The sequence below is a fragment of the Ovis aries genome, chromosome 12, assembly GCF_016772045.2.
Source record: "Ovis aries strain OAR_USU_Benz2616 breed Rambouillet chromosome 12, ARS-UI_Ramb_v3.0, whole genome shotgun sequence".
Lineage (NCBI taxonomy): Eukaryota > Metazoa > Chordata > Mammalia > Artiodactyla > Bovidae > Ovis > Ovis aries.
In genome coordinates this window covers 76,528,062-76,552,649 of record NC_056065.1, presented here as the reverse complement: position 1 = coordinate 76,552,649, position 24,588 = coordinate 76,528,062, and the positions used below count along the sequence as shown (strand labels likewise).

The window sequence follows — 24,588 nt, the reverse complement described above, 5'->3', positions numbered from 1 at the left end:
CTAGTAGCACGCAAGAAGAGGACACTCCACACACGACAGGCAACGCTACACACGGACATGCGGGTCCACACCCTGACTACTGTGCGTGTGAAGACGAGCGCGTAGCCACACACCAACACGTGGCAATATTTAATTCACAAATGCAGAGGAAACAACGGATTCACTCAGAATTTACACCGATGTGGATAAAACTCTAGAGAAAAGCAAAGGAATGATACGCAGAAAATTCAGGACGTGGTGACCTGCGAGGGAAGGGAGTGATGGATGTGTCTGAGCCATGTGGTGGGTATGAGGGCATCTGTTTCAGTCTTGACCTCTGACATGTGTGTCCTATAAACACTTTCCTAAACATTTACTGCACAAGGGAAAACTGTTCACCTCTGCTGGTGATGGCTGCTGCAAGGACACTGATCCTTCATGAAATTAAACAGAGGAAGAGGACACTGAGGTTTCACAGGACTCGACAGAGAAAACAGCACCAGGTAGCAGAATAAAGCAGGAGTCTACAGGCGAGTGTCAACAAGAACGACCTTCTCCCTGAAAAGAGAAGTTACACTGCAGGACGGCAAACACACACCGAGGCAGAAAGGGAGAGCGCTCCAGAGGGGAGGCAGTGGGCCCATCGGGGCAGGGCCGGGCCAGGGGAGCTGGGCAGACCCGGGCACCTGAGGAGCCCGCACACAGCCAGGGTAGGAGGACGGGCCGATGCCAACACAGAGTGGGCATGGTAAGCGGGACAGCAATTGCCTACGTTCACCTATCTCATTTCTCGTCTCCTCCAGTAGATAAAGTTCACCTTGGTTTTCTGTCTTTTACTGCCAGGCTGGTTTTCCAGCCTAGTCTCCGAGACCCGCCCCGGGGTGTGTCCGCCGAGTCCTCGCTTCAGGCGGTGCATTCCGTGAGTCAGGTTTCCGTGCTCGAGGCCTGCAGCTGAGGCTACAACGTGCAGCCACACACCCAGCTAGGAGCCGTGGGGACAACTCCAATCTGCCTCTGAAAACCAAGAGCTGTGAAAGCTTTTCTAAGACCGTCCCAGCCATGACTGATCTTCGTGAACAGAGCCAGCTCAGTTTTAAAAGTAGCCTTACAACTAAAAAGTGATTTCCACCATACACAGCACTTAATGCAAGCCTTTACAGGACAATCTTTACTCTCTCCCATCATTCTCAACTCGAGACTGTCGTGACCCAATCGTTCAGGACATACTTTTCTCTATTTATTATTCACAGCATATAATTTTACATGGATTTATAGAATTAAAGTCATCTTACCTGCACTTTTTTTAAAGCTACTGGTACTCCATCCAAGAGACAGGCTGCCCTATAAACTTCGCTAAATTGCCCGCGACCGATTTTCTTCTCTATTCGAAAGTTGGCTAACGTATTATAGCCCATATCCGGTCGTAAGGCCTTCTGTAATTAAAAAAGTCAGGAAAGTTTTCAATCACACAATATGCACACAATTGTCAATTGTCTTCACTTATGTAGGTGATTTCTATGGTAAACCTGCAGACAGTCATTTGTTTGACAGGCATTTATCAAACTATTCATATTATATAAAAACCAACACACACATTCACTCAGTCAACCTGCCAACTAGCACATGAAAACCTTTTAAACTTTCTGATGATACTTAACTTCTGCAAAGAACAATTCCAGGGGCAGCAAGTCTACCACCTTATCATTACATTTTTTTTTAAAGACCTAAGTTTTTAAAAGCAGAATATTAAGAGGAAAGTAGAGAGGTTCCCGGTACACCCCCACCCTCACCCGGGCACTGCTTTTCTCGTTATCAACACCCCATCAGAGCCGGACCCTGGCCACCACTGAACCTACACTGACAAGCCACTGTCACCCAAAGTCTACAGTTAACACTGGGGTTCACCCTTACTGCTGGATACTCTCAGTTCAATCGCTCAGTTGCTCAGTCGTATCCGACTCTTTGTGACCCCATGGGCTGCAGCAGGCCAGGCTTCCCTGTCCATCACCAACTCCCGGAGCTTACTCAAACCCATGTCCACTGAGTCGGTGATGCCATCCAGCCATCTCATCCTCTGTTCTCCCCTTCTCCTCCCCCTTCAGTCTTTCCCAGCACATTCTATGGGCATGGACAAATGGACAACAACCTGTATCCATAATCAGAGTGCTTGTGTGCATGCTCAGTCGCTTAGTTGTGTCCAACTCTTCGAGGCCCCATGGACTGGAGTCTACCAGGCTCTTCTGTCCATGGGCTTGGAGTGGGGTGTCATTCCCTTCTCCCGGGGGGTTTCTTGATCCTGGGACTGAACCTGCATCTCCTGCACTGGCAGGTGGATTCTTCTACCCCTGAGCCACCTGGGAAGCGCCCCAGAATTTTAGCATCATAGTGTATTTTCCCTGCCCCAAAACCCCTCTGTTCTCTGCCTGTTCAACCCTCGCTCCCCACCAACACCTAGCAGCCACCAATCTTTTCACTGGACCCATAGTTCTGCTTTTTCCAGAATATCACATAGTTAGAATCATACAGTATGTAGCCTTTCAGATTGGCCTCTGTCACTTGAAGAAGGAATGGCAACCCACTCCAGTATCCTTGCCTGGAAAATCCCATGGACGAAGGAGCCTGGTAGGCTACAGTCCACAGGATCGCAGAGTCGGACACAACTGAGCAACTTCATTGTCTGTCTTTCTTTCTGTCACTTCGTACATAAATATCTTTTAAACAATATACTTTTTGCTGTTCGTTGGGAAAAGTCATTTCTTTTTGAAACTCACACTTTTTAGTACTCATTAGACAGAGAAGGCAATGGCACCCCACTCTAGTACTCTTGCATGGAAAATCCCATGGAAGGAGGAGCCTGGTGGGCTGCCGTCCATGGGGTTTCGAAGAGTCGGACACGACTGAGCGACTTCATTTTCACGTTTCACTTTCACGCATTGGAGAAGGAAATGGCAACCCACTCCAGTGTTCTTGCCTGGAGAATCCCAGGGGTGGCGGAGCCTGTTGGGCTGCCGTCTATGGGGTCGCACAGAGTCCGACATGACTGAAGCGACTTAGGAGTAGCAGCAGCAGCAGACAGCAGGCACTGGACTAGCCCCTAGGGAAACAGATGTATCCTAAGAAGTGTTTCTGCTCTGAAAGAGCCCACGCGGAGACACGAAGGGGCCTCAACTGTGCCGACTGGGATCACGGGGCCAGGAGGCGGCATCACCGCAGGCCCCTCTGGGGGTGGATGTGCTCTGCCCACTGTCCTAGTTCTTCTGTCCCTTGCTTACAGACTCAGTCACCATCACCCAGCCACAGGACAGACCTGAGCTGCGCGCCCACGGGGCTGAACGCTGCCCAGCGCGGAGGCCACTGCACATGCTCTGGGAAGGCTGCCTCTGCACGGCCTCATGTCACTCCTGCTCTACCTGCAGCATCTCAGTCTACTGAAATATAACAGCTCAGCGATCACATGTGCTTTTCCATCTTCTCTTTTTTTGGCCACTCATGGGCCTCTCCCAGATCCCGGGATTCCTGATAAGTAGACCCTTCTTGGCCTGGTACCACTCTGCTCACATCTGAATGGACCGTCTCTACTCTGGACCAACTCGAAGTAAACATAACATTCTTGCAGGGCCTGATTAAGGCCGAACATTAAAGACCTACTGGTTCAAACAAAGGGCGCATGGGTTCCTAAACCCACTAAGGTAGCTTGAACTCTTAGTCGTCAAATAAACCTTAGTTAGGGCTGATGATCCTATGATGTAGGCAAAAGGCTGTTTTGACATATGGGCATTACATTAACCCCTAATACATGCAACCTTGTCCATGTCACTACACCTATCATGCTAGCAAAAAAACCTGTAAAATTCTGCTGGACTTTCACTGCCATTCAAATGCAACGTTTATCAAAAAAGAGGGGAAAAGTAACAATAACTTGTTACTGTGCATTGCTTTTCTTTCTTCTGAAAAGTACAAAATAAGAGAAATACCACTCTTCCTTTAAGAGATGCAAAATAATCAGAATACAAGTTTCACAAATTCATTATGTGAATATAAACCATAAATAACTGCCAGAATAGAATAATAACACTACTACAATAAAAAGGTCCCATTTTGGCACCTATAATGTAACAGGTCCTATAAATTAGTACTTTTTATGCTATTTAATTCAATTCTCATGATGATCCTATCAGTTCAGTCGCTCAGTCGTGTCCAACTCTTTGCGGCCCCATGAATCGCAGCACGCCAGGCCTCCTTGTCCATCACCATCTCCCAGAGTTCACTCAGAGTCACGCCCATCGAGTCCGTGATGCCATCCAGCCATCTCATGATGATCCTATGAGACAGATGTTATCACACCAGATCTATGGCTAGCTGATGCCCAAGCCCCAGTTCCCAAGCACAGGGTTAGTCATACAGCCACCTACAATATGATAAATATTACAGTACCCTATGCGATAATCCACAGTATGTTCAGTTTTAGCCTTTTCGATGAGTAAAACAGAAATGGGACTAGAAACACACATACCGAAAATGAAAATAAAAAATAGGAATGAAATCATAAAATAAAGAGAGGCTACTTGCCACGCTGTTCAAGTATAAGATTTCTTTTTGTGGTCACTGAGATGAATTCACAACTGTCACTGTAAAGTGAAGTGAAAGTTGCTCAGTCCTCTCCGACTCTTTGTGACTCAATGGACTATATACACTCCATGGAATTCTCCAGGCCAAAATACTGGAGTGAGTGGCCTTTCCCTTCTCCAGGGGATCTTCCCAACCCAGTGATCAAACCCAGGTCTCCCGCATTGGAGGTGGATTCTTTACCAGCTGAGCCACCAGGGAACCCCAAGAATACTGGAGTGGGTAGCCTATCCCTTCTCCAGGGGACCTTCCTGACCCAGGAATTGAACCAGCGTTTCCTGCATTGCAGATGGATTCTTTACCAGCTGACCCATCAAGGAACTGTCCCCTACTTAACAAAGGAAACCTAACGAAGTCTCACTTCTCAGATACAGTCAGTGGATATTAGCAACTTCTAGCTTTCATAACTTCATTTCACTCAACGAGGAGAGACTTTCAATTGTCCAAGCTTCTCTAACAAATGTTTGTTTGTTTGTTTTAATTTACACACTAGGACAGACTGCAACATCGAAGAGGTGGGTTTCCTTCCTCTCTTCCAAACATCTAGACCGCTCCTCCTCCAGATGAAAACGTGCCGGTCTCCAGGGACACTCGGCTTCCTCATCGGGAACGCTACCACGCAAGCCCTGCATGCACTTCAGGCCTGCCAGGGACCCCGTCCCCTGTCCGCGCGGTAACTGACAAACGTGCGCAGGGGCTGCTGAGGCGCTGTGATGACCGCATGCTGAGCGCGGAGGCCGGCTAATGTGTTTTGGCATGCAGGCGCGTAATCACACATTTACATATGCAATGACCTATATTTGCATGTCAGATCACACACTGTCTGGGTTTATTAAGGCTGGGCGCCTCCCTGCGCGTGGCCGCCGGAGTGGCGAGTGAGGGCCAGAGGGCGGCGTTTTTTTGGCAGCGGAGGGATGAGCTGCCACCCAGGATTAGGCTGATTCGGCCTGAGCATTAGACACTTCATTAGACGTAATCTGTTTAACAGTGGGCAGTGTATGTAAACTTCACAGCCCATTTGCGGCACCCTTTCCCCCCGTGGCCTTTCTTCAAAGGGCAGCGCGGCTGACTGACAGCCTGTCTCATCTGCTCCCATGTCCTGTCGCCCGGCATAGACGCGCGGAGCAGACACGAGACGGAGCTGGGCTGCACATCTCGACACCCACGCCCCGAGGCTCGGGCACGCTGCGGCGACCTGCGGAAGGATCAGCCTGGGCGCGGGGTGGTCTCCTTTATGTGGCCGGGCAGGCGACACACACCTGGGCAGTGATTCTCAGACGCTGTGGCCGGTGCCCTGCTGCATGCGGATGAGTTATGTGCCCGGTAAACAGCACTGTGTGAGGTGCTTAAAATAAAAGAGATGGCATCATCAGGCCAGTGCCCATGCAAGTAAAGAACTATTTTTAGGGAAGAGCTGTATTTTCTTTTTTCTTTTGGATGTGGTCCAATTCCCCATGTTTTTTAACTTAGCACCTGAGTTATGCTGGGGAATAAAATAACTCAGCAAATACTGAGATGCAAACTGGATACAAAATAAAGCAAGTAGAAGCACTGCAACTGCCTTACTCTACTCTCCATGCGGTGCATAAACAGGGTCCCAGGCCCTGCAGCCCCTTCACCACCAGGCTGTGTGTCTGAGCAGCTCGAAATGACTTCTGGAATAACGTGAGTCATTTAAAGGATTTTCAGCTTTTATGAAAGTTCACCACTCTGCCTCTTCCATCACACACTGAGCCCACCTACACCTACAGCAGCAGCTCACTCCTCCACACACAGCGTCCAAGTGACCTGGCCTTCTGGGGACCTGTGCTCTGCACACGTGGCCCACTTCTGCTCACTGTGGAGACCCATCTGACGGCCCTTCTCAGGGGCCCCTGCCCTGGGCCCACAGTCTTCAGCAGCAGTCAACTCTGCAGACAGCCGTGCAAGCTCAGGCACTGGTCTGGGTTCCAGATCTCATTGGCTTTTAATTATTTGTTTACATAGGTCTATTTCTCCCTCCAAGCACAGCTTCTCAAAGGCAGAAACCAAGCTTGTGTCCACGAAGCCACATGCCACGAAGGTGGCGTGACATGAAACAGACAGTAAGTATTTACTAAATAGGTAAATGTAGCTGAAAGAACTCCCTCTGCCCTTAACAGCTTCCAACGGGTGAGACGAGACTTGCCTTGCGAGACTTGCCTTGCACCCCTGCCAGGTCAAGAGCCTTGAGTGCTAATCCCCTGTCCCTGCTGGGGTGATATGCGAAGCCCTGAACACTGCCATCTGAGGCCTGACCTGACAGGGATGGTGCTTTAGTCACCAAGTCAAGTAAGACCCTTTTGCGACCCCACACACTGTAGCCCACCAGGTTCCTCTGTCCATGGGACTTTCCAGGTAAAAATACTGGAATGAGTTGCCATTCCCTTCTCCAGGGGATCTTCCTGTCCAGGCACTGAATCTGAGTCTCCTGTATCGGCAGGCGAGTTCTTTGCCACTGAGCCACCAGGGAAGCCAGGTTCTCACAAAGCCCCAGAGAAGCACAGGGTCTGCCGGTCACTCCACAGGGCTGGGCTGGAGCCTCACATCCGATTCTCAGTGTCTTTCTCAGCTGGGCAGCTGCCCAAACCTTGTACCCACTCCTCCAGGGCAGGCGGGAGCCCACCTGAAGGCGGCGTGCAAGTGTTACCAGGGACAGAGCCTTGCACACACACGTGCTCACTGTCACCTATGCCCCTTCCCCGGGGCACCTGCGGGCACAGCCTGGCACCGACCCTCTCTACTCACAGCCTCCTCCAACTCTAGGCATCAAGACTGAAATTCCCTAGTTCTGACCTTGATTTTTTTCTTTGGCCCTCCTCTGGGCCCCAAAAAGCTTGAATCTACAGCCAGACTTCCTCATGCCAGCAGCCTCTCTACTAGGGTCTCCAAGCACTGCCCAGCCCTGAGCTCGCCCTCCAGCCAGACACTCCAGTTAGCACGTGGACTCTTGCCCTGATCCATGGATGAACACAGCTGGACTCCTTGCATATAAGGCTCCTTGGAGACATACACTATATCTAAGTAAAATTTTCCTGCCCAAAGGGCTTCTAATTACTGTGAGGGAGCAGGTAATACCTAAAACCACATGTGGTTTTAAGTTGGCTTCTGGCTGGAACATGGTCACACTCAAGTTTAAAGTCGCAGGCAAACTGAAGAGAGCAACTGCTTAAAAGCCTGTAAACCTTCCAAGTTTGAAACTGCAAGCTCTTGGTGACAAAAGAAACTGAGGGACATGACTAGTTCAGCACAGAGTAGTTTCCAAAATCATGAAATAAAGACCACACACTCCATAAAACATTTTTCAAATGGATTCTTTTTTGGATTAAGTCTTAAAATGTAACTATTCAACATGGACAATATAACTGCAAGCTTATACAGCTTTTCTTACTGTTTGATTGTTTTTACTGGTGTCATTTCATTTCTTAATTACTAACGGTAAGACACCCGTGACTCCTTAAATAGAGGGCATGGTTATGACAGACGCTGGAAGCATGTGCATTACATTTTTGTGGTAAATTATGTTTAATCTCCTGAGATGTGTGAATCCGCAAGTTAAAAGTAAATTATTTTACTCAGAAAAGTAAAATAATTACTCAAAATCACATATGACGACTAAAAAAATCAAACCTGAGAGTGAAGGAAGCTTTATCTAACACCTTAAATGTCCGGCATTCTCACTAAGGAAACTCTTGTTGATCTGAATGTGCTTTAATTACCTACCACCAGATCATGCTGACTAACTGGGATTAACTTCTCCGTGTCAGTCCCCTCCTGCACATAAATACTTTTCATTTCAAAATAAAACACAGTCTGCTGTGCCATTGGCTCATACTCTCACAGGTGCAAACTCGTTAAACAACGATTTCCCAGGACTAAATTAATTTCTCTAATTTCTTTTAAATTTGAAGGCAAGAACGTTTAATGAGCAGTAAGATAATTCAGGGTAACATGATGATAATAGTTCTCTCTGGGGAAATCAGAGGAGCCCCGCCATGGACTCGACAGACTCTCCAGGGAGAAAATCCTGTCCTGACAATTCCTGGAGGTACTGTTATCAACGATCTAACGTACAAGCCAGGATTAACAATACTTAACACCATTAACAAGGTTTTCACTATTACTGCAAACTCATCTCTTACTGGTGATTTTCATCTTACCAACTGTGTAATCTAACAAATATTATACTTTATGTTAATATTATTAAATGTCTCCAAAATTTGAAAGTAACAAAACTTAAAAATGCCCTTCAATTTTATTTGGCAATGAAGCTCATTCTATGGATGATCTTTAAAGAGACATTACTCAGTTCCCAACTACACAAACTGGAACGCCCTTTTGACAATATCTCACACAGAGCTCTTACACACTACTTTCTATATAAACCTCAACAGAAATTTAAAAAACATGTTAAAACAAAAACATCACAGGTGCCAGCAATCTAATTAAGTCATTCTTCTTCCCATTTGAAAAATCATCTCCCTGAAATTTGTTAAGCTATTTCAAAAGTAACCTATTCCTAAAGACACTAAAAGTCTGAGATTTAAGTCAGCTGGAATGATATACCATTAATCATTGTAACTGGCTTTTTATCAAACAAAGGAGAGAATTCACTACAGCATAAGAAAAATGAGTGATCAAATACAATCAATTATTTAAACATTTATAAGATCTTGGTATTTGTATCATTTAACCATCATTAGTTATACTACCTAGCATGATAATTACTATATCCAAATTATGTAACCAAAAATACCAGTCACCTCTCCTGGCATTTCAGGACCAGGACAGAGATACCGGCACCAGCCCAGTGAGCACCAGCAGCTGCAGCTGGTGAGATTCAGCACTGCGACCAGAAGCCTTCCACTGCAGCAGAGACAGATGGAAGACGTTTTCTTCAATTTATTCATTTATTTCACAGTTATTAACAGAGGATGGGCTTAAACAAACATGTAATCCAAAAACAGTAAAAAGGCAATAAGCAATATTAGTATCTGGGAGAAGGAAATGGCAACCCACTCCAGTGTTCTTGCCCGGAGAATCCCAGGGACAGAGGAGCCTGGTGGGCTGCCGTCTAGGGGTGGCACAGGGTCGGACACGACTGAAGCGACTTAGCAGCAGCAGCAGCAGCAGCAAGATTAGTATCTAATATTTAGGTACTATGCAGAGAAATAAAAGAGTGATATAATAGGAAATAAACGATGGTTATTTTGGATTGGGTGATACTAGGATGACCCCACGGAGGTGGTGACATTTTGGTTGAGATTAAAAGACCAGAAGGAAAAGAAAGTGCTGGAAAGCAGCCCTGGGAGAAACCTTCAGGGAGCAAGGAGCTAGGTGTGTCGGAAAAACACTGGCTGGAGGGTGGTGAACACTGGGGTCGCGGGTAAGGACCGGGGTCAGCGGTGAGCACGCTGAGAGCATTGGTGTGGGCTGTGGGTCTGCAGCAGAGAGGCTCGGAACTCAGGACCCTGACCCTGCGCGGAGAGAGGCAGGGAGAGGAGGAGAGCCAGAGAGGGGGAGAGCGGGGAGAGCACGGAAGGCCTGGCCGGACCGGACGGTGACAGCGAGGCGCGCGCTGCGACCCCCAGGTGGACCCCGAGGACTCGGACTGCGGGAGCTGAACACAAGGGCGAGGGGCGAGGGACGCCGGACGCCAAGGACGGCTCATGGGCTCGGGGCTTGAGCACGTCGACGCGGGAGGGAAGTCGCTGACTGGGGTGTGTTGGTAACAGGTGTGACAAAGGACGGAACACGACACAGAAGCAGGCACGGCAGAGAGACCTGTGCGCCGAGAGCGCTGCATGTCTCTGCCGCACGCGTCCTCGCCCACCGAGACCCAGCATCTCGTCCCCGCCTCCGAGCGCTGTCCACGTGCCGGGCACAGCACGCGGGCTCCACGGCCGGGACTCGGTAAAAACGAGTGCTCCCTAACCCACAGGGCGGAAGAGCGAGGCGTAGGTGTTCAGTAATCTGCCCTCCAGCACGCAGCCAGGAAGTGGGGGTATCCAAGCCCTTACTCGGGGCAGTGCAACGTCAGGGCTCAGGCCCTAAGCCACCCTGCTAAACGTCAGCCCTCCTGTGTCCTCCTGGTCCCTCAGACGGGACCCCCGTAAATGCTGGGGTCCGCGTGGCGCCAAGCTCAGCCCTCTCCGCTCGCTGCGCTCATCACCGGGCCACGCAGCCCCGCATCCCGCCTCCTCCTTGCCGGAGGACTGTGAAGAAGGCTGAACGCCAAAGAATTGATGCTTTTGAACTGTGGTGTTGGAGAAGACTCTTGAGAGTCCCTTAGACTGCAAGGAGATCCAACCAGTCCATTCTGAAGGAGATCAACCCTGGGATTTCTTTGGAAGGAATGATGCTAAAGCTGAAACTCCAGTACTTTGGCCACCTCATGCGAAGAGTTGACTCATTGGAAAAGACTCTGATGCTGGGAAAGATTGAGGGCAGGAGGAGAAGAGGGCAGCAGAGGATGAGATGGCTAGACAGCACCACCGATTCAGTGGCCATGAATTTAAGTAAACTCTGGGAGATGGTGGAGGACAGAGGAGCCTGGTGTGCTGCAGTCCATGGAGTCACAAAGAGTCAGACACGACTCAGCGACCAAACAACATCATCTTTGAACACATCAGACTATTCAAACAGACATGTCCAAGACAGCAGATGGGAGAACCCTTACTGTATTCCCATTCTTTTAAAAATCATCTAAATTTCTCAAGGATTTCCTTTAAAAGCTGAGAAACATCTAGCCCTAAATACATTAAGTATGAACAACCAATCTAAATTCAAAACTCAATCAAGCTTTAAATATTCTGATGTCACTTCTCATTTGACAGAGTTCTTTTTAGTCTACATTACCAAGTCTTTTCCTAAAGGAGCTTTCAATAACTAAAATCCATATAATATTAAGATAATTAGGCTGATCAAAATTAAGCTTTCATTTAGAGATTAATTCATTCATCCAACAAATATCTGGGTACCCATGAGCTACTCATTCATATAAAGTATGGTCTGCAGAAGTGGACAGTGCACAGCTGGCATAGTGCATTCTTATTTATTAGAAGCGTATCAGTGTAGGAAACTACCCAGTAGTCATTATTTCCCTGAGAGTAATCTTTCTGCTCTCTTCCAAATTACATGCTTCCTCTAGGATAACACTCTTCTTATGGCCTCTGCCATGTAGCTCACATACATTATAATGAGCCTTTATGCTGATTACAGTCCACTGTAGCCGACCAGGCTCCTCCCTCCATGGGATTCTCCAGGCAAGAGTACTGGAGTGGGTTGCCATTTCCTTCTCCAGGGGATATTCCCGACCCAGGGATCGAACCTTGGTCTCCTGCATTGCAGGCAGACACTTTAACCTCTGAGCCACCAGGAAAGTCCTGATTACAGCCCATTACGGACTAAATCTCCTTGAACAGCTCCTGAGACTGCGATCAAAGTTCCTGAAATATGGAGTTGAAAGAGAGCTTAGTATAAGCGAGATATGACTGAGTCTGTGTCCAAAATAGGGACAGACACAACATGCAGCTGGAGAAGAAAAAGGAGCCCCATGACGCGAGACCCTCTGCATTGCACAAGAAAACGCAGAGCCCTTCCTCAAGCCCAGAGATCACCGTTTCTCGGACGTGTGGCTCAGCGGTGAAGGATCCACCTGTAACACAGGAGCAGCGGGTTCAATCCTGGGTCGGGAAGATCTCCTGGAGGAGGCATGGCAACCCACTCCAGTATTCTTGCCTGGGAAACCCCATGGACAGAGGAGCCTGGCGGGCTGCAGTCCATGGGGCTGCAAAGAGTCAGACACGACTCAGTGACTAAGCAACAACAAGAAGTAATAACGATGAAACACACACTTTGGAAAGATGACTCTTGCTACAGTGTGAAGACTGAACTAGAAATGGCAAAATGAGAGGAAAAGAGACTGGTTCAGAAGGTTCCACAATAATCCAGGCAAAAGGCGGCAGTAGGCACAGTCGGGATGCAGAGAACTAGCAGATTCCAGAGGTGCTTAAGGAGCAAAGTCGAGACAATGTGAAACGGCCCGCATATGAAACATGTGACTAACCTGCCTGCAGAGCGAGAGGGACGGTGCTAACAGTCACAGGCGAAAGGACAGCCTTGGGCAGAAGGCAATGCAAGCCACCCTGAAAGGAGGAGCTTGCGGGAACTATGAAAGCATCGAGTCACAGCGACTGAGATCAGACTGGCCAAGAGACAGGTGAGACGCTGCTTCTGTGAAACCAAAGCGGGAGGCAGACCCGGCTTCAATCCCAGCCGCCCTGCTTACTGGCTAAATGACCAAGGGCGAGTCAGATCACCGGTCTGAGCCTCGGTCTCTTCGCTTGTGAAGCGCCACTGATAATGCCTCCTGCGGCTGGTGTCAGGAATGCAGCAAGGCCCCTACACACGAACTTCAAGTTGCAAACTTTCCAAGATGAGACCCTGCCTCTAGTTCGAGGCAGCAGAACCCTCTCCTTCCTCCATCAGTGACTCCGCCCGCCTGTCCACTGGATGCCAGCCCCTATGCCAGCTGCTGTGCTGCACTACTGTACTGTCCGGTTAAAACCGTTTCCTCTGCTTTCTGTGTTTGGTGTTTATACATTATTGGCCTGGAAAGTATTATGAACCCAGTGAAGTGCAGTACTATATGGGTGACTGTTAGCCGGGTACCCAAGCTAACGTTGTTGGACTTATGAACACATCCTTGGAACAGAACTCGTTCATGTGTCGGGGACTTACTGTAGCTGAAACACATGTTCACAGGGTTCAGCGCAGGGTGGGTGCTCTTGGAAGAACTCTCACAGCAGCAGGGCTTCTGTCCTGGACAAAAGCCAGATGATGCTGAGAAGGAAGGTGGGGGCTGGGAGTCAAGCGTCCAGCTAGTGTGAGGGCTCAAAAGGAGGTTGGGAGACAACAGCAACAAGGAAGGTGAGCGCCCTTCCTTTGGGAGGCGGAGCCTCGAGGAAGCGGGTCTTGCCCCCGTCACCCCAAAAACAAGGAGAAGTCATGGGCTGGAAGAGGCTCTGTGGATGGAGAAGTGGCCCCTGACCCCGGACTCTCATGGTGCACAGTTTATCATTAATATCATCAGAGAACCAGCAGCCTCCAGGGGAAAGGATGCTGGGAAACAGCGGCCTTGGGGCAAAGAGGTCTGTTCCAGCCAGGAAGCTTAAAGTGACGGCCGGCCAACCTCACTGCTTTCTGGCTAGTCCCAGACAAGACCCTTGTACCTTCCCAGCAACCAGAATGAGGAAGGCCCCTCTTCCTACCTGTACCCCTGGGATGCTTTCCCGCCTTCACAGGGAGCCAAAGGGTTACAAACAGTAACATCTTCAAGTTTACAAACAGTAAGTATGACCTAAGTCCTGGTGATGATCATAATTAAAATAAATCCACCCTCTAGACACACCCAGGAATTCTTAAAATTGTGCTCTGATTATAACTGTTTCATATTTAACTTTATGATAAAAAGTGAAGGCAGCAGAGTGCTCTTCAATGACGAGAAATCAAAATAGTCACAAAATGTTAGCTGCAGACTTCCATCGTTTAAAATCAGCCTCATACTAAAATGTAAATATCTTACCATTTCTGTGTCACCATCAATGATACAGTCTGCAGGTTTTTTTTAATTAAGCTATAATAAATTTGTTGTTCCAAAAACAAGAGTCCAAAAGCAACGTGAGCGTAACAGTGTGCAACTCTAGTCAAAATGCCCTGTCAGTACTTTTGAGACTTTAGTGGAAGGAGTCAAAGAAGGAAAACAGGAAGGAAACGGAAGGTGACAGAAAAAAAAAATTCCCTGAGTTCAGTGAATGACAATAATGACAACAAAAAAAATTAATAGAGCTACATAAATCTCACATCCTAGAGCATGGGAAAAAAAGGAACTCATATGGCACTAAAAATGAGGCCACACAGTACGCACTGCAGGGTTAGAGTATTCATCTCAGAACAAGAAAAAGACACACGGAGAATGTACATCGCATGTCGTCACACAGGCAGTGGGTGCCTGACACTGAGAAACCTGACTACCTCGGTTCCCTGTTTCTGTGCAGACGGCATGTTAGGATCACAACAGAGAAGGAGCCGCTCAGCTAACCGCATGCTGCCTCATCACCCTGTTGTTCGGGCCAATGGTGTGGAACAAAACAAAAGGAGGCTGTCAACCCGGAGCAGAAGCTGTCCTTTGCCAGCTTTTTAAAACCCTGCTCCTGAGAGCGTTCACATTTTTCAAAGACTTAATCAGCAGTAATGCTCGTGAACTCTTGTCAGGTAATCTCCCACCATCGGTCTGGGTGCAGAGACAAGGGTCCCCCTGCCACCCCCCGCCTGCATGGGCGGCACCGGCCTATTTCCCAGGAGAGTGGGGGTACCTCTGCCCACTGGGGGGCAGAGGCAGGATGAAGGGAACCGTGTCAAAGAGACACAGAGCCACGGACACAGCTTTAGACTCGTGCTGCGTGGCAGCCGTGGGTCCCAGGAAACCGCAACTCCTGGCTGGTGAGTCAGCAGCAACAAAAATCAAAGTGCTCCTTTTCCTTTCCTTTGGAATTTGGAGCTGTTCAAAACAGAATTTCAAAATCATGACACAACTGCCTAATTTCAGAAGCGCTGCTTTTACCGTCTGCACAGAAACAATATACAAAACAGTAATATCCGTGTGTATCTGTGTGTGCGTGTGTAAAACTGGCACGAAGATACGGCTGCATCTAGTAGAAACTGCATACCATGATCTTGGACATTTTATGACCGTAATATAAACTACAGATGGTAGATTTGAAAAAACAATCCTCTTGAATTTAAAATGCTGGCCTTCCTAAAGCTCTTAAGGGTCTCTTTTGTGAATACAGTACAGAGAATTCAAACAAGTGTAACAGAGGGAACACCATAAAATTCAACTAGGTAAAGGGCCAGCAGACACACGCTCGCCTGCCTGCCAGCGATGAGGGACCTGTATCGTCACAGTGCACCCAGAGAGAGCAAGACAAAGCACAAACCCTCAAGGTGTGGAGAGAGGTTTCCTATCCTAACCCGATGGGAAAGATGAGGTTTCATGTCCATGTGAAGTGACAGGGCTCAGAAACACCAGAAGAGATGTTACCAAGGGTGCATCATCAGGGCTCCAAGAAAAAGTATGACATTCACAAAATCAGAAAAAGCTTCACAGTGGAGACAGCATTTTAGACAGTCCTTGAAGGGTGGGCAGATGTCAAACTCTGGAGAGGGAGAAGAGGGGTCAGGCAAGATGAGTAGTCACACAGGCAGAGAGTTCAGCTCAGGCGCTCAGGCGGGTCTGACTCTCTGTGACCCCATGGACCACAGCACGCCAGGCCTCCCTGTCCATCACCAACTCCCAGAGTTCACCCAAACTCATGTCCATTGAGTCGGTGATGCCATCCAGCCATCTCATCCTTTGTTGTCCCCTTCTCCTCCTGCCCTCAATCTTTCCCAGAATCAGGGTCTTTTCAAATGAGTCAGCTCTTCGTATCAGGTAGCCACAGTATTGGAGTTTCAGCTTCAGCATCAGTCCTTCCCATGAACACCCAGGGCTGATCTCCTTTAGGATGTACTGGTTGGATCTCCTTGCAGTCCAAAGGACTCTCAAGAATCTTCTCCAACACCACAGTTCAAAAGCATCGATTCTTCACAGAAAAGACGGCAGTATTTCCTGGGCTGTGCCTCAGACACGGATTCTGAGAAGCCAATAGATGCGCTTACAAAACAGTCCACAGTCAAATAAGTTTGGAAAACACTAACCCTGCCTGGAAATTCACAGTGCACACCTCTCTGAGGAAGCAGCTGTGCAAACCCAAGCTTCCCAAACTCATCTCACTCACTGCAAAGCACATCTGTAAAAGACCAATCGCAAAGTACTGAAACTGAATCTGCAATTTTAAAACTTCCTACGATCAGAAGTCCAGGACCAGGTGACCTCACAAGCAAACTCTACCAAATATTTGGAGATGAGTTAACACCTGAAACTATTCCAAAAATCTGCAGAGGAAGGAACACTTCCAAACTCACTCTGTGAGGCCACCTTCACCCTCATACCAACACCAAAAACACCACGAAAGAACACCTATGGATTCTTCGTTTCTAGAATGACTGCCAAGCAGAGCTGGAGCAAGGCTAGCGGAGTAAACCTGGGGCACTGTACAAGGCCTCCAACACCGAACTGAGAAACACGGAATTTATGAACGACAGCTGTGCAGGCGTGAACGTGATTTCAGACACGTCATCACATGCTGGGGCTTCAGCGCGAGCGTCCACAGGCAATCAGCACAGTAAGTAATTCATTTCAATAGTGTGTGTACACCTTCTGCCGAAACCTTCCTTTAGCTTCACCCTATGGTACAAAAGAACGCGCTAATACGTAACGGGAGAAACACACTGCTGGTCAGAGAGGACGAGAACAGCCACAGTGAAGACGGCACTGTGGGCAATGCGGGACCCCAGGCTGAGGTGGAGACAGGCTGAACACAGGCACCGCCTCGCCTCCGCTCCTCCCCGAGCCCAACAGGAGCTCCCAAACCAGCAGCTCATTCAAGTCAAAGCTACAGCTGCCTCCATTTTTTGTTTTCAAATATATGTCCATGAGAACTAAATATTCTAAAACAGTATTTTATATTGGAAACAATTCTGATTTAAGCTTGGAAACTCATAATCAGCATGTTCAGCACCTTATCCCTAAAGGAACTGTACAGGTTCTGCTTCCTTTCTCACTGTACCTGTATCCACTTGTGAGCGCGCGTGCTCATGCACACATAGACACACACACACAGTCTCAAGGCAGCCTTTATCAGAACAAGTTACCTGCGGCTGGAACTGAGGAACAGGTGGCCCTTGCATTCCTTGTGATTGCTCATCCATTGTCTGAAGCGACAGGAACTTCTGAACTCTGCAAAAAATGTTGAGTCAAACTTTAAATAATGCAATCATTACCATAACACAATCCACACTTGAGATGAGCCCAATGCTTCAAAAATGGCCATTAAGACATTCCCTACTCTCACCTGCCATTTGCTAAATCCAAGCACTGTTTGGCTAACACAAACAGTCATTGTCTCAACTCATTTTCTCAAAAGCAGCATTTCCTGCTTAGAAAATCCTGTTTTATGCGATGAAGTCCTCTCTTCTCCATTGTTTTACAGATCACAGAGGTTCCCCCACTCCCTCCCCAACAGGAGAAGACAATCACCATGGAAAGATTCCTGCAGTCATGAGCAATGCTTCAGATTCCCAAATCGCACCTCATCTCCCACTCCACAGACGTTAGCACTTGCGCTCTTCAGGTCCAACTGAACTGCTTCCTGTGATTTCCAGGCCTACGTTTAGAAACCCAGTCCTCCTATGAGGACTTATGCAGACCTTCCTTGCGATTATAAGGCGTCCATCCATTAATTCACTAAACACAAGCTGAAGACCATACGCCAAGTCCTGCACAAGGCTGAAGAACTGAGCTAGAAATGCAACACAGCAAACACCTGGGTCCACTTCTGATTCTACACAACACCAAGAATCTTTAGGCTCTTCATAACTGTAATTTTATAACTAAAATCTGTGGGTTAAAAAACTAGGGTCCATTAGGATCAACAGATAGAGAAACTAAAACACATTTTCACTTCATTATACCCTTTAAAAACCTGTGAAAAGGTTCTAGACATGGGGCATTTGTATTGCAAATATTTTTCCCATCCCGTGACTTGTCTTTTAAAAACCTTCCCAATGGCATCTTTTAATTAACTTGTTAACTTTTGAAATTTAACAGTTCTAATTAACCAATCTTTTTCTTTACTACCGTTAATGCTTTTGTATACAAAATGCTTAAATATTTAAGAATAATTTTCCTATTGTATATTCACACACATTATCTTCCAACATAAGCTTTATTGCTCTTTCATATTCCTATCTGCAATTGGCCTGGAGTTAAAGTTCTGTACAATGTAAGGTGAAGTCAATATTCAGCTTATTTTTCCACATGGCTATCCAACTGACTTCAATTTACTGCAAAGATTATCCTTTATCTTCCCATGTCTCACTACACTATACCAGCCTCAACATATATCAAATGACTGCACATATATATACTAGACTCATGTCTGGTGTAGTTTTATTATAAAGTCTAGATATATGCCTAATCATATTTCTGATTTTAATATAAAGTTTAGAACCAGCCTATTTGTTTCTACTTAAAAAAAAAAAAAAACCTACTGGGATTTTGATTAGGATTACAAGAACTCTATAGATCAATCTGGAGAGATCTTTCATTTTAATAACACTGGGTCTTCAAACCCATAAACATAGGATATCTTGTTAATAGGTTTAATTTCTTTCAAGAATGGTTTTCACTTAACAAACTGGTCTTTCCCATATTTTTTTTCAGGCTATTTCCTAAGTATACCTTGATACTATAAGTGTTTTTATTTCAACTTTCTGATAGTGTACAGAAATACAACTGATTTCTGTATATTGACCCTTTATCTTACAAACCTGCTAAGCTCACTTAATGGTTCCAAGTAGATTTTTTTTTTTTGTAGATTCTTGTCTCATTGCAATGGCTAGAACTGCCAGTACAATGAACAGAATCAAAGACATCCTTTTCTTGTTCCTATCTGAGGACGAAGGCATTCAGTCATCTACCATTAAGTATAATGTAAGATGGGCATTTTATAAATGCCCTAATTTATCAGGATGAGATAGTGCCCTTCTGTTTTCACTTTGCTGGAAGATTTTATAAAGAATAGATGTTAGGTTTCTGTCAAATTCTTCTGTGTCTGAACTGATTAAACACTTTTTTTAAATGCTGAATTTTGGTGGCTCATTTATTTTGAATTTTGAACATTTATTTTGGCAACTGTTCAGCCAATATTTCTGGGATGAACCCCTATTTAGCCATGATATAGAATCCTATTTATGTATTGTTGGATTCAAGTTTATATAGTGTTTGATTCAAGGAGGAAGAAGAGGGAAGGAGAATTAGAATCCTGGTAATGAATTAGAATACCTTTTAGTGTGAAATCTGAATCACTAAACAATCAAGAAACAATTATTTAAGGCTACACATTAAGGCTACACTGATTATTTAAAATGTGTATAAGCAACAAGGACACTTTTGCAAAAGGTAATATAAATTAAACAGTATCTCCAGCTTAGGAAAAGAAAAACTATTACAGGCCAACTACACATCCAAGATGGTGTCTTACAACTTATTGCTATTATTCTAATGCAGGACAGATTATTGCTCAAAATTGCACATGTCAGAACATCAAGATATTTTCATTTTTTAAAGCAAGGTGACATCAGAATAAAGACTTTTGAAATTTAAAAAATAAATCTATATCATTAAAACCAGTATTTCACATCTAGTGCCCCATACAATTTACATGAGACAATCCATGGGAAAAAAAAAGGCCTCCTGGTCCAAAACCTCTGTGAAATACTACTTGCTATATGAAGCTCTCTTAGAGGATCATAGTGAATACTAGCACACTAAAGGATCCAAGCAGGCCAGCAGCTAAAAAAGGAAACAAACAAAAAACTTCATTTGCATTTAACTTATTTAGTCACAAAACACTTTCCTTGTGCAGCATATTTTAATAGTCCACAGCTTGCCTAACTGTAAGAAGATGCTATGAGAAATGAGCTAGATTATAACAAAGTGGGTTTCATCATACCTCCTGATGTGTGCAATGCCTAAGCAAATAAAATTATGAAGAAAAGAAGGCAAAATGAAAAAAATAAATAAAACACAAAAAAAGAAACATAAAATTCGAAGAAATCTTAGAAGTGACTAGCAGTCTGCATCACTGGGAAATCAACTCCCACACCATCCCAGACAAACAGCCCCTGCTTAGTAAAGGAAAGCCTGAGTGAAATTCTCATACTGCACATAAACCTGGTAATACAATGAACAAGGAGCAAAAAAATTTTCTTTGCATAATATCTAACATGGATCCAGGTGTCACTCGATTCTAACTGCTTCTGTTGAAAAAGAAAATAGCAGTGTTTACATGCTGATCTAATATTATCATATTTTCAAAGGCCATATATGCTTACATATTATCTTCCAGGTAACCCCGTCATAAATAAAGACACTCAATGTATAAATGTGAAACACACATCCGGTCTTCTAGTTGTGAGTTCCATGCTGCAGGGACCTGTGTTTGCTGTCCACAGCTCTGCTCACAGTGCTTAGGCCAATGCTTGACACACAATGAGCGCTGAGCAAATATTTACTGAATAAATGAATGAATGAATCGCTATCCAAACATCAGGTAATAACTGCTACACTTTAATAAGTCTAAAATCAATGGTGAGTAAAATTACGATCCAATTCAACAAATCTGGCAACCAGTCTTCCATCAAAAAAGGCTGCCCAAAGAAGATGCTTCTTGAACTGGGTTTTAAATAAGGAGGAAACACTCACACAGGTTAGATGAGGCAAGGAAGACAGGAAGTCTGGGGAAAGGAAAACACACATCAAAATATCCAAAAGCAGAGCACAACATCATGTAAGTAAAATGAAAATTGGCAAGTGGTGAGAGATAGCTGGGGGAACTCAGGCTAACTTTTATGATACCCCCTTTATTCAACTGCTATCAGAGAGCTAATGCTCTGTTTCAAGCAGCTAAGAGAGGGAAGTGCCCTTTCTGAAATACAATCTTTCCTGCCGTATGACAGAGAGGGGCTCACAACCACAAGACAGACGTGTCAAGAAGCGATAGTAACAATCCAGACAGGAGATGATAAGGGCCCTCACCAAGGTCCTCTGACTTGACCTCAACCAGCATTCAACACAACTATCTCATTTTCTGGAAATGTTCTGTGCCCCATGGACTCTCATATAATCACTCCTTTTTCTGAGTTCTTTTTCCAGTCTAACATGTATGTCCAAGTGCTATATGATGTGAATCTTCCTGTTTTTTTTTTTTTAAACCTACATTCTTTCAGGTCATCCTTTCCTGTCCCATGACTTGATTACTCTGAAATCATTACATCTATGATTACTCTGAAATTTATCTCATCTGTTCTGAGTTCTGAACCACAAACACCAATATCCAAATGACCACCTAGTATCTTCACAGTTTTTGAACAGAAGATTCCATCTGCCATTTCTAAAAAAAAAAAAAAAAGTTGCTAAGTTCTTTAATCATCTTTCTCTCCTTACATTATCACCACCTACTCAGCTGATCCAGCCCAAACCTCTCAAATTTCTGCATCTCAGGACCTCTTTATCTGAGAACCCCAAAGACCCCACTCTTTGCTCACATGGGTCATAAATATCCCTATTTCTCATATTAGAAATCAAAATGGAGAAAAGTTTAAAATACATACTAATTCATTTACAAATAACAGTAACAAATTATTACATGACTATAACATATTTTTATGAAAAATAGCTATCTTTGCAAATATTAGCCAGAAGAGAAGCACTGTTTTACATTTTGTTAATCTCTTTAATGTCTATCTTCAGAAAAGAAGCAGCTTCTACATTCAAGTTGTTGAGATGTATTGTTTTGGCTGAGGTGTATTTTTAAAAATCTGGTCTTACACAGATATACAGCCGGAAAACAGAGCTGTTTTTTCATACCCACTGTGGATATTCTTCTTTAACACTACATCAAACTTGACAAGTGGCAGATTTGTAAAGGTTAACTGCAACATGGACTCTCAAAACTTATCAATGAACTTTTGTACTCTGATGTGAAAGTCTAACGGGCTCTCTTGCCGTCTAAATAGATCCTCTATTCATGCATGATCTTACAACATCCGTGCATGTCACCTGGAAAACTTTAGCTCCTTGAGTTACACAGATCCACTGAATGCTGACCATCTCATTATACAGCATTCATAAACACACTCAACAGTGTCACCACTCATCTCATCAGAAATCTTCAAGTACCAGGAAGATGTCAAGGTCAGAGTGATGGATATAATTTTTCCAAAATTCCAACCTTCACTTTAGAAGTTCAAATTTCACCATGAGGAACAAATAGTATCACTTGTTTTCCCTTAAATGACAGGAAAATGTCTACAGAAGTCCCAAGTTTGAGTGTCTGTTTTTGTTTCAAGTGAAAACAGTGTCTGGTGAAAACCTGAGCTGGCCAGTCCAACAACTGCAGAGATGCACGTCCTCGACGCAACTCCATCTGCTGCCACGGGGCTTCATGTCGCCCTCCCGCTGCACCACGCAGATTAAAGGACTTGTGCTCGAAGGTCGAAATGTGATCAAAAATAATACTCTCTAACTGCTTCATCAAATACAGGTTAAAAGGAAACTCGTCTTTTTTATTACAATTTTATACAGGTAGATAAGACAAGGACTAGTAGTTTGGTACTGCTGCACCAGTTTAAGCTAAGGCATCCGTGCTTTTACAAACTTGTTTGTTGTTTAGTCGCTAAGTCGTGTCCAACTCTTTGCGACCCCATGGACTGCAGCATGCCAGGCTTCCCTGTCCTTCACTATCTCCCAGAGTTTCCTCAACTCATGTCCATTGATTCACTGATGCCATCCAACATCCCATCCTCTGTCAGCCCCTTCTCCACCTGCCCTCAACCTTTCCCAGTCTTTTCCAATGAGTCAGCTCTCTGTATCAAATAATGTCTTAGTATTACAAAAATCCTTCGTGCAGACCACAAGAATGAACCTCAAGGACCCCACCCAATTCCAAACCCCCACGGTCCGCCAAAGTGGACAGACCACACTTTCCGAAGCTCTGGTCTAGTCAAAAACCTAGAATTCATCCTGACTGTTCCCTTTCCATCATCTCTTTGCTCCCCACTCCAACACATCAGGAAGTACCATTTGCTCTATTTCTAAGACAAATCTGAAAATTTTCCATGCTCCTCTAGCGCCACTAATACAACCCTACAAGGTATCTCTGTATCTCTGCCAGGGATTACCTTCATATCCTATGAAGTGGCCTCTCTTTCTCCACTATTCTCTTCGCAGTGATATTTGAAAAACACAAATCAACTCATGATGCTCCCATTGCTCTTGGGTTAAAGTCCCAACTACCTGCCAAATACTGCAGGGCCCTCCCTGTAAATCATCTCCAGCCACCTCTCCCACAGCAGGTCATCCCAATCTCTCTCACTAACTCCCTTCCATCAACACAAACCCCTCTTCTGTCCCTGAAACTGCTGGCGTCCTCCCTGGCTTCAGGGCCTCTGTGCTCGCTGTCTCTATGCTAAAAATCCTCTCCAAAGTAGGACCAGACCTCCCCCAGCCCACTTACCTTTCACATCATCACTCTGTTCAGGTCTTTTGCTCATTTTTAAAATTTATACTGAGTTGTATGAGTTCTTTATATATTTTTGGAGATTAACCCCTTATCAGACATGTCATTTGCAAATATTTTCTCCCATTCAGTAGGCTCTTTTCATTTTGATTTCATTCTCTGTGCCAAAGCTTTTAAATTTGTTTAGGGTCCATTTATTTCTTTTTGCTTTTGTTTCTCTCACTGGAGGAGATAGATCAAAAACTATATTGCTAAGATCAGTGTCAAAGAACACACTGCCTCTGCTTCCTTCTAAGACTTTTACGGTTTCAGCCCTTACATTGAGGTCTTTAATCTATTTTATTTTTGCATATTGTATAAGAAAATTTTCTAATATCATTCATTTACATATAGCTGACCAGTGTCTGCAACACCATATGTTAAAAGAGACTGTCCCTCCCTTACTGTACATTCTCGTCCCCTTTGTATACATTAGCTGACCACATAAGTACGGCTTTATCTCTGGGCTTCCTGCTCTAGTCCACTGACTGTTGTGTATATTTCTGTCCCAGTTCCATACTGTTTTGATTACTGTAACTTTATAGCATAGTCTGAAATCAGACAGCATGATACTTCCAGCTTTGTGCTTTTTTCTCAGGAATGCTTTGGTTATTTGGGGGTCTTCTGTGTTAGTCACTCAGTCATGTCCAACTCTGTGTAACCTCATGGACTGTAGCTTGCC

At 45.3% G+C, this 24,588-nt stretch overlaps 1 protein-coding gene across 14 annotated transcripts in view; it reads right to left on the bottom strand.

Annotated features, from left to right (window-relative positions):
- NEK7 (NIMA related kinase 7) overlaps positions 1 to 24,588 on the bottom strand; it is a 136,478-nt gene that overhangs the window by 65,121 nt on the left and 46,769 nt on the right. For 9 of the 14 annotated variants that reach the window (XM_027975997.3, XM_027975998.3, XM_060396775.1 and 6 more), the window contains exons 2-3: positions 17,440 to 17,524; positions 1,272 to 1,412 (exon numbers count right to left, since the gene is read on the bottom strand). In XM_027975997.3, the coding sequence (XP_027831798.1) occupies positions 1,272 to 1,412; positions 17,440 to 17,496 (198 nt within the window). In that variant the 5' untranslated portion in view covers positions 17,497 to 17,524. Of the gene's footprint in view, positions 1 to 796; positions 994 to 1,271; positions 1,413 to 17,439; positions 17,525 to 24,588 lie in introns of those variants that run through there. The other 5 variants (XM_027975999.3, XM_060396774.1, XM_060396772.1 and 2 more) reach the window with 2 other exon arrangements.